Source organism: Narcine bancroftii, chromosome 14 (assembly GCF_036971445.1).
Source record: "Narcine bancroftii isolate sNarBan1 chromosome 14, sNarBan1.hap1, whole genome shotgun sequence".
Classification (NCBI taxonomy): Eukaryota; Metazoa; Chordata; class Chondrichthyes; order Torpediniformes; family Narcinidae; genus Narcine; species Narcine bancroftii.
In genome coordinates, this window is record NC_091482.1 from 29,590,588 (window position 1) to 29,603,877 (window position 13,290).

A 13,290-nucleotide genomic window follows, 5' to 3' on the forward strand; every position below is an offset into this window, starting at 1 on the left:
TTTTTGCTTTATCATAAGTGGTAATTCTGCCTCGCCCGCAGGAAAAAGAATCTCTGGGTTGTATGTACTCTGACAATAAATTTTATTATTGAAATTTTAACATATTAGTAAAATATTTTGATGAGAATCATTAGAGTTATAAAATATTATTAGGCACAATTTTGCTACAATAGAAATTACTGATATGACTGAGCATATCAAAACCTTGGAGTGTTTGGCACCAATGAAACCATTGTCTCTGTTGAATCTCATACTTTATTTCAAATATTGCAGGGTAAAAGCCAAAAAAGGAGTGAACCTGAAAAACATGTGGCCAAAAAAGCCCGAAACTTGGCAGCTGAGATCAGAAATTGTGAATGGAGGAAAACATTCTACAGCCACAGTGGAGATGAATAGAAAGCAAGGTGTCTTAGATGGGTGAGAACAATCTCTGCAAATACATTTGGATTTATGCACCGCGCTCTATGGTGAATCTCTATTGTTTTGGCCATAATTTTGTCAGGAAGAGCTGTATAAGTTATTGTACTGATGATAATGCTTTCTGCTGGTGAATTAACTTGATTTTCAAAAATGTCAACTTTTGTTTTAAAGAACTGAGCCAAGGTAGGAATGAGGAAAGGTTGACTGTCCAGCCCAGTGATCTTTCAGGAAATTGTAAAAGCAAAGTAACATATGTGTTTAAATGTTTGAATGGTGTTCTTTAATGTCTCTATCTAGTTGTCAACCACATCACAATATTACCTCTATTACCCAGATGTTGAGTAAAAAAACAAGAGAAATTTGTATGGGATAGGAAGTTTTTTGGAAAGTGTGCCAAGAATTACTTAGTCACTCCAGTGAGGTTATTGCATATATTCAGTTTTCTGTTGGGCAATACTTCACCACCACCTTCAAATGTGTATCAGTTTGTCTTTGTCATTTCTTAGACTCTGTGGTAGGAGTCTTGTTTGTCTAATCCTGTTTTCTTCCAAAAGAAAGGTGAATATTTAATTATTTTTGGATAAACAGCACAGTAACAGGCTCTTCTGGCCCAAGAGCCTCTGCCACCCAATTACAGCCAATTGACGTACCACCTGATACATTTTGAAGGGTGGCAGGAAACTGGAGCACCCGGAGGAAACCCACACAGACATGGGGAGAAAATACATACTCCTTACAGACAGCACTATATTTGAACCTGAGTCGCTGATGCTGTAACAATGTTGCAGTAATTGCTACACTTTGGCTGGATATTGTAGCTCTTCTGACTGTGGGAAACCTGGCTTTGCCATTCATGTGGAATAGTGATGATATTTCTTCTTTATTTGTGCATTTTTAAAAGGACATTTTATATTTCTCAAAAACCTATTAGCAAATGATTTTATGACATCAAATCCATTCTGCATCGTAACTGACAGATTTAGGAGGAAATTATGGATTTACATTTGATATATTATCCCAACTCTACTGCTAGCTTGCAAAAAATAATGAAATACAAGTTAACAAGTCTGAGAGTACAACTTTTTAACAAAAGATATCAAATTGCATGCAGAAATAATAAATTCACCAGGTTCCTGTGATATATATTGCAAGAGAAAAGCTTGAACAATATTTTAACCTCTGATGTTAATTTACTATGTTATATTTCAGCAAATTTGTATACCGAGTATTATAAGAGAAGCAGTGTTTAAATTAATCCATAAAATCAGCTTAAGTTGGTTTCTCATTTTTTTCCCAGGCAGTGGCCTCTCTATATATCACAGGGTGGAATTTATTGACTGCAAAAGTAATTGTAAAATGAGAAAAAAACTAAAATGTTGGTCTGAATGCCATCAAATGATATTATAGTCACACGAGTCTTTATGTGATACTAGGATGTCAACTAATAGAAATACTTCTGATTATCTGAAACTAAATAAATTTGGCAGGACAAGAAGAAACTATATGGGGCAACAATGCCTTGCTGAACTTAAGTTTCACTGCAGCATCCTCCATTTCTTCTTCATCATAATCCTCCTATTTTCTTTTCCCAAACACCTACCTAAGAATGTTATACAATTCACATCAATTACTTGACACAGAAGTAAGTTTCACATATGCACATCATCTCAGGCTTAAGGTGCTTCTTATAAATTTTATTTTCAGTTTCTTGTGAGCAATTTAGGTAGATGGTTTCTTTAATATTGCTATGTTTTCTCACTAAAATCACACTGAATAATTTAATCAAGCTTTCTGATTTTAATGACCTCAGTTAGCTAAACCCTCGGCCTACTTCTTTCAAGGCAAATGATCCGAAGTCTAGAAATTAAGTTACATTGTGGTAACTTCTACAGTGTTTATGAATTGAAAATGGACTTCATGTGTCATTGATTAAGATTATTCCCATTTCCAGATTATATTCCATATAAAGAACATAAAAATAGGATCATCTCTGTCCTAAATCTACTACATGAATATTGAAGCTATGTTCTCTAGTTCTGGTCTCCCCTACAAATAGAAACAACTTACTTCTATCTTATCTATGCCTTTCATAATTTTATACATTTCTATAAGATCCCCCCCCCCCCATCTAAATTCCAGCGAGTACTGTCCCAGATTACTCATTCTCTCTTCATTGGCTAACCCTTTCATCTCTGGAATCAACCTGGTGAACCCTTCTCTACTGCCTCCAAAGCCAGTATATCCTTCATCAGGTAAGGAGGCCAGAACTATGTGCAGTACTCCACATGCAGCCTCACCAGTACATTGTACAGTTGCAGCATTACCTCCCTACTTCTAAATTTAATCCCTCTAGCAATGTAGGCCAACATTGTATTTGTCTTCCTGATAGCCTGCTGCATCTGCAAACCAACCTTTTGTGATACATGCAGAACCACTCCCAAGTCCTTCTGCACGGCAGCATGCCATGATCACTTGGCATTTAATAATACACTGATCTTCCATTTTTCCTTGCAATGTGTATAACCTAACATTTGCCAATAGCATTTTTTCATATTCTATTTGAAACATATTCAACAGCATTTTATTTTGGTCATTGAGTTTGTGTTGTTAGGAATTTAAAGCATGAAATATTCATCAAGGATAATATTAGTTTTTAAATATCACTTCAAAACATAAATGCTTTATAGTATTTATATTGTTATTGCACTGAAGGGGCCATTTTGCACATCAAATTTACACCAATTTGACACATTCCAATCCCATTAGTGACATTTCCCTATTTTTTTTCCCATAATCCTGCAAATTATTCTCTCCCAAGTGCAAAACTAATTTCCTTTTGAAAATGCTGATTGATTCTGGATGGTCTGATTGTTCTGAGCCTATACAGTGCCCTCCATATGTTTGGGACAAAGACACTGTTTTCCTTTATTTGTCCCTGTGCTCCACTTTTTTAAATTAATAATCAAACAATTGACATGTGATTAAAATACACATTCCAGATTTTATTCAAGGTTATATGTAAAAATTTGGCTTGGTCATGTGGAAATTACAGCAATTTTTATTGTGTCCTCTTTTCAGGGCACATTAATATATCAGTAATATGTACTGTATATTAAAGTAGTCATGTTTAGTACCTTGTTGCATATCCCTTACATGCAATGACTGCTTCATGTCTGTGATTCATAGACATCACCAGGTGCTGAGTATCTCCTTTGGTGATGCACTGCCAGGCCTCTACTGCAGCTACTCATTTGGGGCTTGTCACCTTAAATTTTCTCTTCAGCATATGGAAAGCATGCTCAATAGGATTTAGATCAGGTGGCTGACTTGGCCATTCAAGAATCTTACATTGTTTTACTTTGGAAAAACTCCTTTGTTGCTTTCGCACTATTTTTGGGATCATTGCCTTGCTATAGCATGAAGCTCCGTCCAATGAATTTGGAGGCATTTGCTTGAACTTCCAACAGATAAGATACACCTCAGAATTCATTTTGCTACTGTCATCAGCAGTTACATCATCAGTGAAGATAAGTGTGCCAGTACCTGTAGCAGCCAAACATGCTCAGGCCATAGCACCCCCACCACCATCTTTCACAATTGAAATGCTATGCTTTGGATCTTGGGCAGTTTCTTTATGCTGCCACACTTTGCTCTTGCCATCATTTCATACAGGTTAATCTTGGTCTTATCTGTCCACAAGTACTTTTTTCCAGAATTCTGCAAGATCTTCTATATACTTCTTGGCAAACTATAATCTGGCCATCCTGTTTCTGTGGCTAACTAGTGGTTTTCATCTTGCAGGATAGCCTCTGTATTTCTGTTTATGAAGTTTTCTGCCGACAGTAGTCATTAACACATCCACTCCTCTCTCCTGAATAGTGTTTCTGATCTGTTGGACAGGCATTTGCAGATTTTTCTTCATTATGAATGGCATTCTGTCAGTGGAGGTTTTCCTTCGCCTACCTGCCCCTTTGTGATTACTATGCTCTTTGTTCTTAATGTTGTTCCAAACATTTGATTTTGGTAATATCTATTACTGTTTAATTCTAGTTTTTCAGCCTCATAATTACTTTTTTGACTTTCATTGACACAACACTGGTCCTCATGTTGAAAAATGGCAACTACAGACTTCAAAGGTAATCAAAAGCTTAGAAGCAAGCTCGGCTCTCTCAGTAAAGAGAGTTTGTAATAAATTGCACCAATAAAGCAATTAAAGATTCTTGAGTAATCACAAACACATGTGAAGCCAAAGGTCCCAAACATTATGGTTCCCTGAAATGGAGGAACTCTGTATTAAAGGTGCTGTAATTTCTATGTGGTCAAACAAAGATATGTACAGATTGCCTTGAATAAAATCGGAATGTGTACTTTAATCATGTGAATTGTTTGATTAGAAATTTAAAACTGTGGAGCACAGGAGCAAATAAAGAAAAAAAAAGGTGTCTTTGCCCCAAACATTATGGAAAAATCTGATTAAATTCCCGGCTCAAATTCATTAAGTTTGACTGTGCATTGGAGAGGCACCAAACCAGAAGGGAAGATTAAAAATCTATAAATAGTTTCACCCAGATTAGACTTGCACTCCAGAATATACAAGGGATGGATTGAATATTAAGTCGCTGGATTGCATTTATTAATGGGGTACTAGAAGGAGTTCTTGCAGACCTTGATCATGACCAACCAATATCTTTTGCAAGGTGGGGATCCACAATGCAGTGAATAAAGAGATTCTGGATAGACTTAACAGATCAGGTAGTATCCATGTAAATATTGAGTCAGTTAGAGTGAGATGCTAATGTGGGAAGAGAAGATAGCAGATACAAAAGGTGGGTGCTGGGGAGGGACTATGATTTGATAGAATACTGGACAATTGAAGATGAGGGAGGTGGAGAGAAAAGATCACTGTGGTGGGGGTGGGGGCAGTTTTTGAGAATAAAACGTGAAAAATAAAGGATAGATGGAAACAATGGAACTGGATCAGGATTGGAGCCAAAATTTTTTAGTCTCCAAAAATTTAATATGTTGCTCTTCAAGATTATGTTTCGCCTCACCCAAGCATTAGAAAAGGCCAATGACGGACATGTTTATATGGGAATGGTAAATGAAATTAAAATAGGTGGCAATGTTGAATCCAAGAACAGAAAGCTGGTACTTAATAAAGCATTTGCCTGAAGTGCATTTGGTCTCAACAAGGTGAGGTCATATTGAGTGCACTGAATGCAGTAGGCTAGATTAAACGAGGTATGAGTAATCCTCCGCCACATCTAGAGGGTCTGTTTGTGGCCCTGTACGGAGGTGTGGGTGGAAATATAGGGACAAATAATGCACCTTCTACAATTACAGCAGGAAGTGTCTAAGGGGGTGGGAGGATAGGTAAGGAGAGAAAATAGATCAGCTAGTCACAGAGAGAATGATTGGGAAAAAGAGAGACAGATAGAGATTGGAAAATGTTGTTGGTGTTGGGATAACATTGAAGAATTATGTGCTTACTGCAAATACTAATTGAGCAAAAGGTGAGTACTAAAGAGGTGCGTTGAGAGGAGAAGAACAGTAAATGGAGAAGATGCAGGTAAAAGTTTTTATCCATGACAGCAGGAGAGAAGTCACATTTCTTTAAAAAATAAGTATGTTTTGGAGGTTCTGGTGTGGAAGGAGAGATCCTCGGAACAAAAGTAGTTGACGCTGGAGAATTGAGAGAAAGGGATATCCAGACAAGAGGCAGGGTTTGTAATAAATGTCTACAATGCAGAAAAAGGCACTGTAGCATAAAAGGCTTTGCAAACATAGAATAGCAGAATAAAAATGTGATAGACAACTCCATAAATAGATGGCTAGGTATTCTTCTGTAGCTAAGGACAAGAATTCTGAAGGGACTGTTGTCTACATAGCACCACTGTTAGGATATCTTGGGGTAGCTGGAGGAGAGCGTGGAAAATGAATCAGTGATCCATATTAGAACAAGCAGCATAGATAGGAACAGAGAAGAAGTCTTGGTGCCAAACTATCAAGGTATTCAAATTAAAAAGCACAAACTCAAAGGTAATAATCTATGGAAACATGCAATTTGTCATGGAAACAGACAGTTCAGGAGAAAGCTAAAGGACTGTGTGGCGTAGAAGTGTTCATAGACGTGGCATACTTCAGCTATTTTAGGGAGAGGAAGGAGCTATTTATTCTGCTTCACTTGAACTGGGATATGACCTCTGTCCACACTGAAATAGTAACCAGAGAGGTGGCAAAAATTTTAAGCATCCGTAAGTCAATCCTGAGCAAAAGTCAACCCCCTATTTTTGGCCTAAAAATTTGGGTTTTCCATATGTTGCTTGTAAAAGTCGAACCACTCCTATTCTTGGCCCCTGCCGTCTGCTCATGTGAGCACCTGAAGTCCTAGCTGCCTACCCATCTGAGCTCCCGACACCCTGACTGTGGATTCTCATCTAAGCTCCGGCCGCCCACCCATCCGAGCTCCCGATGCCCTGACTGCAGACTCTCACCTTAGCTGCAGCAATCTGCCCATCTGAGCTCCCGACACCTTCAAACAAGGATTTACCACCCAGTCCCAGCCACCCTGTCTCCCATCCGAGCTCCCAATGCCGCGAACAACACATACACTTAACTGCAGCAAAAGTAATATACATGTAATAGTCGACTCCCTAAATTTTACCCTAAAAATCGGTTCACTAAATTTGACTATAATACAAATATATATGGTAGTAAGAAAAGGGAATGAATTTAATAGAAATGCAAGCAGACTAAGTAAATAAAACAGGATAACAAAGCATAAGAGAGATAAAGGAAAGGAGGATATCAATGATCAACAAGCAAATAGAACAAGAGTCTGCAGGGATGATTAATAAAGTTAGTGGAAACCATATTAAACATGAATCATAAATGTGGGTAACTTGTGTCAATTCTGTATTATCAAGGTGCCAGATGTCATTGGGATTATTTAGAAATAGCTATAGAGAAGCCAATTAGAAAATATGGAATTAAAAAGAGGAGATAGAATAGCAGTACTTATTAGTAATAACATATCAAGTTCAAATTTATTGTCATGTGATAACACAGATACAATCTGACAAAATAATGTAGATCTGAGTCATAGTGCACATAAACACACAATATACTCAACACACAAACAACATGAATACAAATTAAATAATTGATGAGTTTCCAGGATTGTTCATCAGTCTCACTGCCTGCAGGAAGAAGCTGTTTCTCAGCTTGGCAGTCCTAGTTTTTAATGTTCCTGTACCTCTTTTTTAAACTAAAAATGCCCTACGAGTCTGTGGCACCATTTTATACACCATTAACCTACACCTTAAATTTTCCTTGAAGGTAGTATCTGAAAGATACTGCAGACTAGATGGTGAAGCCCTCAATGTTTCTCTGAGCCATCTTTTAGCACTGCTCTCTGAGGGAAGAGAAGGGAGACCCCAGTGATCTTCTGAGCAGTTTTAATAACCCTCCGTACTGACCTCTGATCTGATGCTATGCAGCAAGCATACCAGACTATGATGTAGCTAGCCACGACACTCTCAATCACATGAAAAACAGTTGTCTGCAGATAATCTAATTGCCAGCATGTTTGAGAAATAAGTAAAAAAAAATGTTTAAGATAATTGGTGGCGACAATATCAGCAGGACTGAAGAAACAGTCTAAGGGGATAGTGGATGGAACTTTCTACATTAAGAACACAAGAAATAGGAGCAGAAGTCGGCTCATCACTGACCTGTCTTTTCTCCATATCCATTAATTCCCCTACTATAAAAATCTATCCAACCTTGTCTTAAATATATTCACTGAGATAGCCTCCACAGCAAATTCCATAGATTCACCACCCTCTGGGAAAAGCAGTTCCTCCTCAACCCCATCCGAAATCTACTACCCTGAATCTTGAGGCTATGCCCCTTAGTTCTAGTCTCCCCTACCAATGGAAACAACTGACCTACCTCTATCTTATCTATGCATTTCATAATTTTATATGTTTCTGTAAGATCCTCTCTCATCTAAATTCCATCGAGTCCAGTCCCAGGTGACTAATTCTCTCTTCATAAGCTAACCTTCTCATCTCTGGAATCAATCTAGTAAACCTCCTCTGCCCCACCTCCAAAGTCAGTGCATCCTTCCTCAGGTAAGGAGACCAGAACCATATCTAGTACTCGAGTAAGGAGACCAGAACCACATGTAGTACTCCAAATGCAGCCTCACCAGTATCTTATACAGTTGCAGTATAAACTCCCTGCTTCTCAATTCAACCCCACTAGCAATGAAGGCCAGCGTTCCATTTGTCTACTTGATAGCCTGCTGTAGCTGCAAACCAAGCTTTTGTGATTCATTCTCAATCACTCTTAATTCCTTCTGCACAGCAACATGCTGCAATCATTTGTAATTAAATAATAATCTGATCTTCCATTTTTCCTTCCATTGTGGATAACCTCACATCTACCAACATTGTTCTCCATCTGCCAGACCCTTGGCCTATTTATACATCTCTGTAGACACTCCATATCCTCTCCACAATTTGCGTTTCTAATAATTTTGATGTCGTCAGCTCTATCCCCTCTTTCAGATCATTTATGTATGTCGTTAACAGTTTGTTTAACATTTGTAGTTGGGAAAAAGCTGAAGCCCAGCACTGACCCCTGTGGCACACTGCACACCACAGAATGCCAACCAGAAAAACACCCCCGTATTCCAACGCTGCTTTTTATTGGTTAATCAATCCTCAATCCTGCTAATACATCACCCCCAACACCTTGCATCCTTATCTTCTATATGAATTTTATGAAGCACCTTATCTAATGCCCTCTGGAAATCAAGTAAACAACCTCCTTCTCCTCTATCCAGTGTGCTCATTATATCCTCAAAGAACTCCAGTAAGCTTATCAAGCAAGCCCTGCCTTTGCTGAATCCATGCTGTGTCTGCTGATGGATACATTTCTCTCCAGATGCCTCTCTCTCTTTTTCAATCTTTTTATTAAACATATTATAGCAAACAATACATGGGAATAGAATACAGAATTGATTTAATTAAAACAGATACATCAATATATTGCAATACATAATACAATGTATAACATTGTAACATCCAGATACCTCTCTATTTCTTCTTTAATAATTGCTTCAGCATTTTCCCAACTACAGATGTTAAACTAACTGGCCTATAGTTCCCTACTTTTGCCGACATCCTTTTTTTCCAATAATGGCATGAAATTTGCCATCTTCCAATCCACTGGGACTTGATCAGAGTGCAGAGAATTTTGATAAATTATCATCAAAGCCTCTATTATAACCTGCTATTTTTTTTCAGTTCCTTGGGATGCATACCATGAGGACCAGGGGTCTTAGCTATCTTTAGACCCTCAAGTTTTATCAGTATTAACATTTTAGTTTATATCCCTCCTGATGTTGAATATAAACAGGTGGAGCTGCGTGATGTGGTCAGGAAACAAGAGACAGCTCAGCCCGATGCACTACAAATCTTAGTTGGTGACTTTAACCAGATCCATGTCTAGAAAACCCTGCCCGACTACCACCAGCATATATCCTGCTGTACCAGAGATCCCAGCATACTCACTCACTGCTACATCAAGATAAGGAAGGCTACCCTTCTTTCCCAAGATTTGCATTTTGATGTTGGATCACCTGGCTGTGCTCCTTCCGTCTTCATACAGTCAGAGCCTAAAAAGAGAGACTCTGGAGATCAGGACAGCAAGGAAGTGGTCACAGGATTGTGAAGAATGGTTACAGGACTTCTTCAAGGCAATATATTGGGTGGTCTTCAAGGACTCAGCAGAGAATTTGAATGATTACACATGGGCTGTTACAGACTTTATCAAAAGAGCTGTGGATGACTGTGTCCCCACCAAATTGTTCAGGGTTTTCCCCAATCAGAACCCTTGGATGAACAATGAAATTGGAAACCTGTTGCGAGATCACAGGCACTTAAGTCCGGAGATCCAGATCAAATAAGTAAGAAGCAATTATGACCTGCGAAAAGCTATCTCCTGGCCATTGTGGAGATTCCAGATGAAAATGGAAACAACAAGGGACAGCCGACAGCTGTGGCTGGGACTAAATGCCACAACCTTCTACAAAACCAAATTCGATGAGTAGCAGATGGCAATGCTGTTTTCCCAGAGGAATGTGATACTTTCTACACCTGATTTGACAAGAGTAACAGCGTAAAACTACCCCTCCAAACGATTCTGTTCGTATCTGAAGATGACGTGTGTGCTGTCTTCAGGAGAGTGAATTCGAGGAAAACATCCAGCCTGGATGAAGTACCTGACTGAGTGTTAAAAATCTGTGCTGACCAACTTACCAAAGTATTTTCAGATATCTTCAATATCTCACTCCAGCAGGATTGGATACCCATCTGTTTCAAACAGACGTCAATCATACTGGTGCCCAAGAAGAGTGTAATAGCCTCCCTTAATGACTATCAACCAGTAGCACTTACATCAACAGTGATGAAATATTTTAAAAAGCTGGTGTTGAAGCAAATCATCTCTGCCTGAGCGGTGACATGGATGTGTTCCATTTCACCTATCATAACAACAGGTCTATGGTGGATGCCATCTCACTGGCTCCACACAGAGCCCCTGAACACTTGAATAGTAAAGACGCTTTCATCAACATGCTCTTTATCGACTACAGTTCAGCTGATCTATACCTGATATCTTGGATTTTGTGAGGAGAGGATCAAGTAGACACTATCTTTACTCCTATGTTTTAATATAAATATAGCCAATTAAAGCAATGAGTAGAAGGAAATTGGTTGGAAGTATAGCAGCAAGGGTCCATCAGTGGGATTCCTGTGTTCAGTAGTGGAAGCTGGCAATGAGAATTTGCAGTTAGAAGGTGCCAGTGAAAGGAGTCAAGTCTTCCCAAGCTGCAGTCTGAGGAAGGGACTGCAAAAGGTTTTGTGTAAGACAGTAAAACATTTTTTGAACACACCTGGTGCAATTTTTATATTGCTGGTGTGCACAAGTTACATGTTACAATTTTAATTTGAGATCAAGATAACCAAACACGTTATTGACAATTGATTTATAACATAATAAATAGATATACCATTGAAAAACGGGAAAAAAATTGCTGTAGAAGAGTTGTAAACAGTTTGAGAGTAGTAATAGCTGAACTACTTAGACTGTCAAAAAGGGTACAAGTCTGAGGATTGGTAAAAATTTAGGAATTGCAAAAGGATAGTTAATAGGAGTGTCCCAAGTATCCAGCCGTATCTTACATTAATTCTCAATTCTAGTACCTGTACCATTTTATGGTTTCTCATTTTGTCCTCTAAATAAGTCCAATGTAAAGTCATTCAACCACCTATATTATGTGCAAAATGGTTTGTAGTCATTCACCTAGATTGTATCAACAGCACCTCCCTCATTTACAGATTCCAATACCACAAAGTCACTAAAACAACTGACGCATGGGAAAACTCTCACTAGCAGGTTCCCTTACAAACTCACTCACATTCCTGATTTGTCAATTTTGTTTTAGTGTTCCTTCATTAGTAAATTCCAATGCAACAGCATTATGGGAGTACCATCATCAAACAACAGCATCACAGAATAAGGACAGTACACATACTAACTCTACTAGAAGCTCTACTTTCTCCCATCAGACCCTGCAAAATTCTCTTACCTTTATTTATGCAATTCCCTCTTGAATTCCAAAATGGAGCCTCTCCCCATCACAACAGCAGGTAGTGCATTCTAGTCTCTAATCACACATTGCATATGGAGATTTTTTCACATACCATTCTTCATTCTCCTCTACTTTGTTTCAGGTTAAGATTAAAGTGGAGAAATATGAGGTGATATTTTTTGGTAGTGTGACAGATTGTTATATTTTATATTGTATATAGATATTGTGGGTTTTTTAGTTAGGTCACACTCTGAATGCAGTTTGCTGTTCTAACAAAGCCATGTGGTTTCGCAAGTAGAGAGTCAAATAGGGTTTTTTTCTCTATGTGTGACAGAGAGAGAGAGAGAGAGAGAGAGACTGCTGATTTTCTGCACTGGCTTTTGGAAGCTTGTTTGAAACCCCATTTTAAAGACGGGTTATGAGTTCTTAGTTCAGCCTGTTCAATGCCCTTGTGGTCCATACAAGAAGAGATGGCTGGCAGTATAATGTTTTGCTTGAGATAAGAGAAACAGAAAAGGAACTCTGTGATGACCTGAAAGAAAGAGGTTAACATCTGGAAAACCCTGATGGGGCAAGTTTATTTGGCAAGGCACTGAAGTGGCCGATCGGAAGGAATCAGTTTTGTGCGTCCAATGAGCAACAAATCTCTGAAAACCGGCAAGAACCTTCCTGAGCAGTAACCATTTACCTTTCAAGCACCAAAGCCTGGTGAAGATTCATAAATGTTAAATTCTGTGCACAGTATAAGAATTGCCTGATACAGGTGAACTTGGAGGAGTGAGAAGTGAAATTGGACTTTGAATCAAATAACTTTTCCGAACTTATACACACATTGCATACACGTGTACTTAAAATTAGAAGGTTAAGTTAATAATAGTAAGTTAAAGTTTGATCTTGTTTTTATGTTTAAAGAAAATTAAAAGTAACTTTTGTTTAAGTAACCATTTGACTTGGTGAATTTCTATTGCTGCTAGGTTTTGGGGTCCTCTGGACCTGTCACATTTGGAGACTCGTCTTTTCGGATAGAAAATTGGAGTTTTGGAATCTTAAACTTTTGGAGTTTTTGTGATTTATTAATTAATTGGTTTTTCCAAGCTAATTTAAAGCTTGTGTGTGTGGGAAAACAACAGCGATGGATGTTGGTACATTTTTGTCACAACTATCACCTGTGGAGCTGCAGAGCAAGAGAAAAGAGGAACTAATGGTCA

The 13,290-nt window shown here is 38.3% G+C and overlaps 1 protein-coding gene across 1 annotated transcript in view; it reads left to right on the forward strand.

Moving 5' to 3' along the window:
• The window catches only part of tmem132e (transmembrane protein 132E), a 670,647-nt gene that overhangs the window by 374,820 nt on the left and 282,537 nt on the right, over positions 1 to 13,290 (forward strand). Inside the window, exon 3 of the mRNA XM_069911026.1 lies at positions 274 to 417. Coding sequence (XP_069767127.1) covers positions 274 to 417 — 144 coding nt within the window. The remainder of the gene's footprint in view (positions 1 to 273; positions 418 to 13,290) is intronic.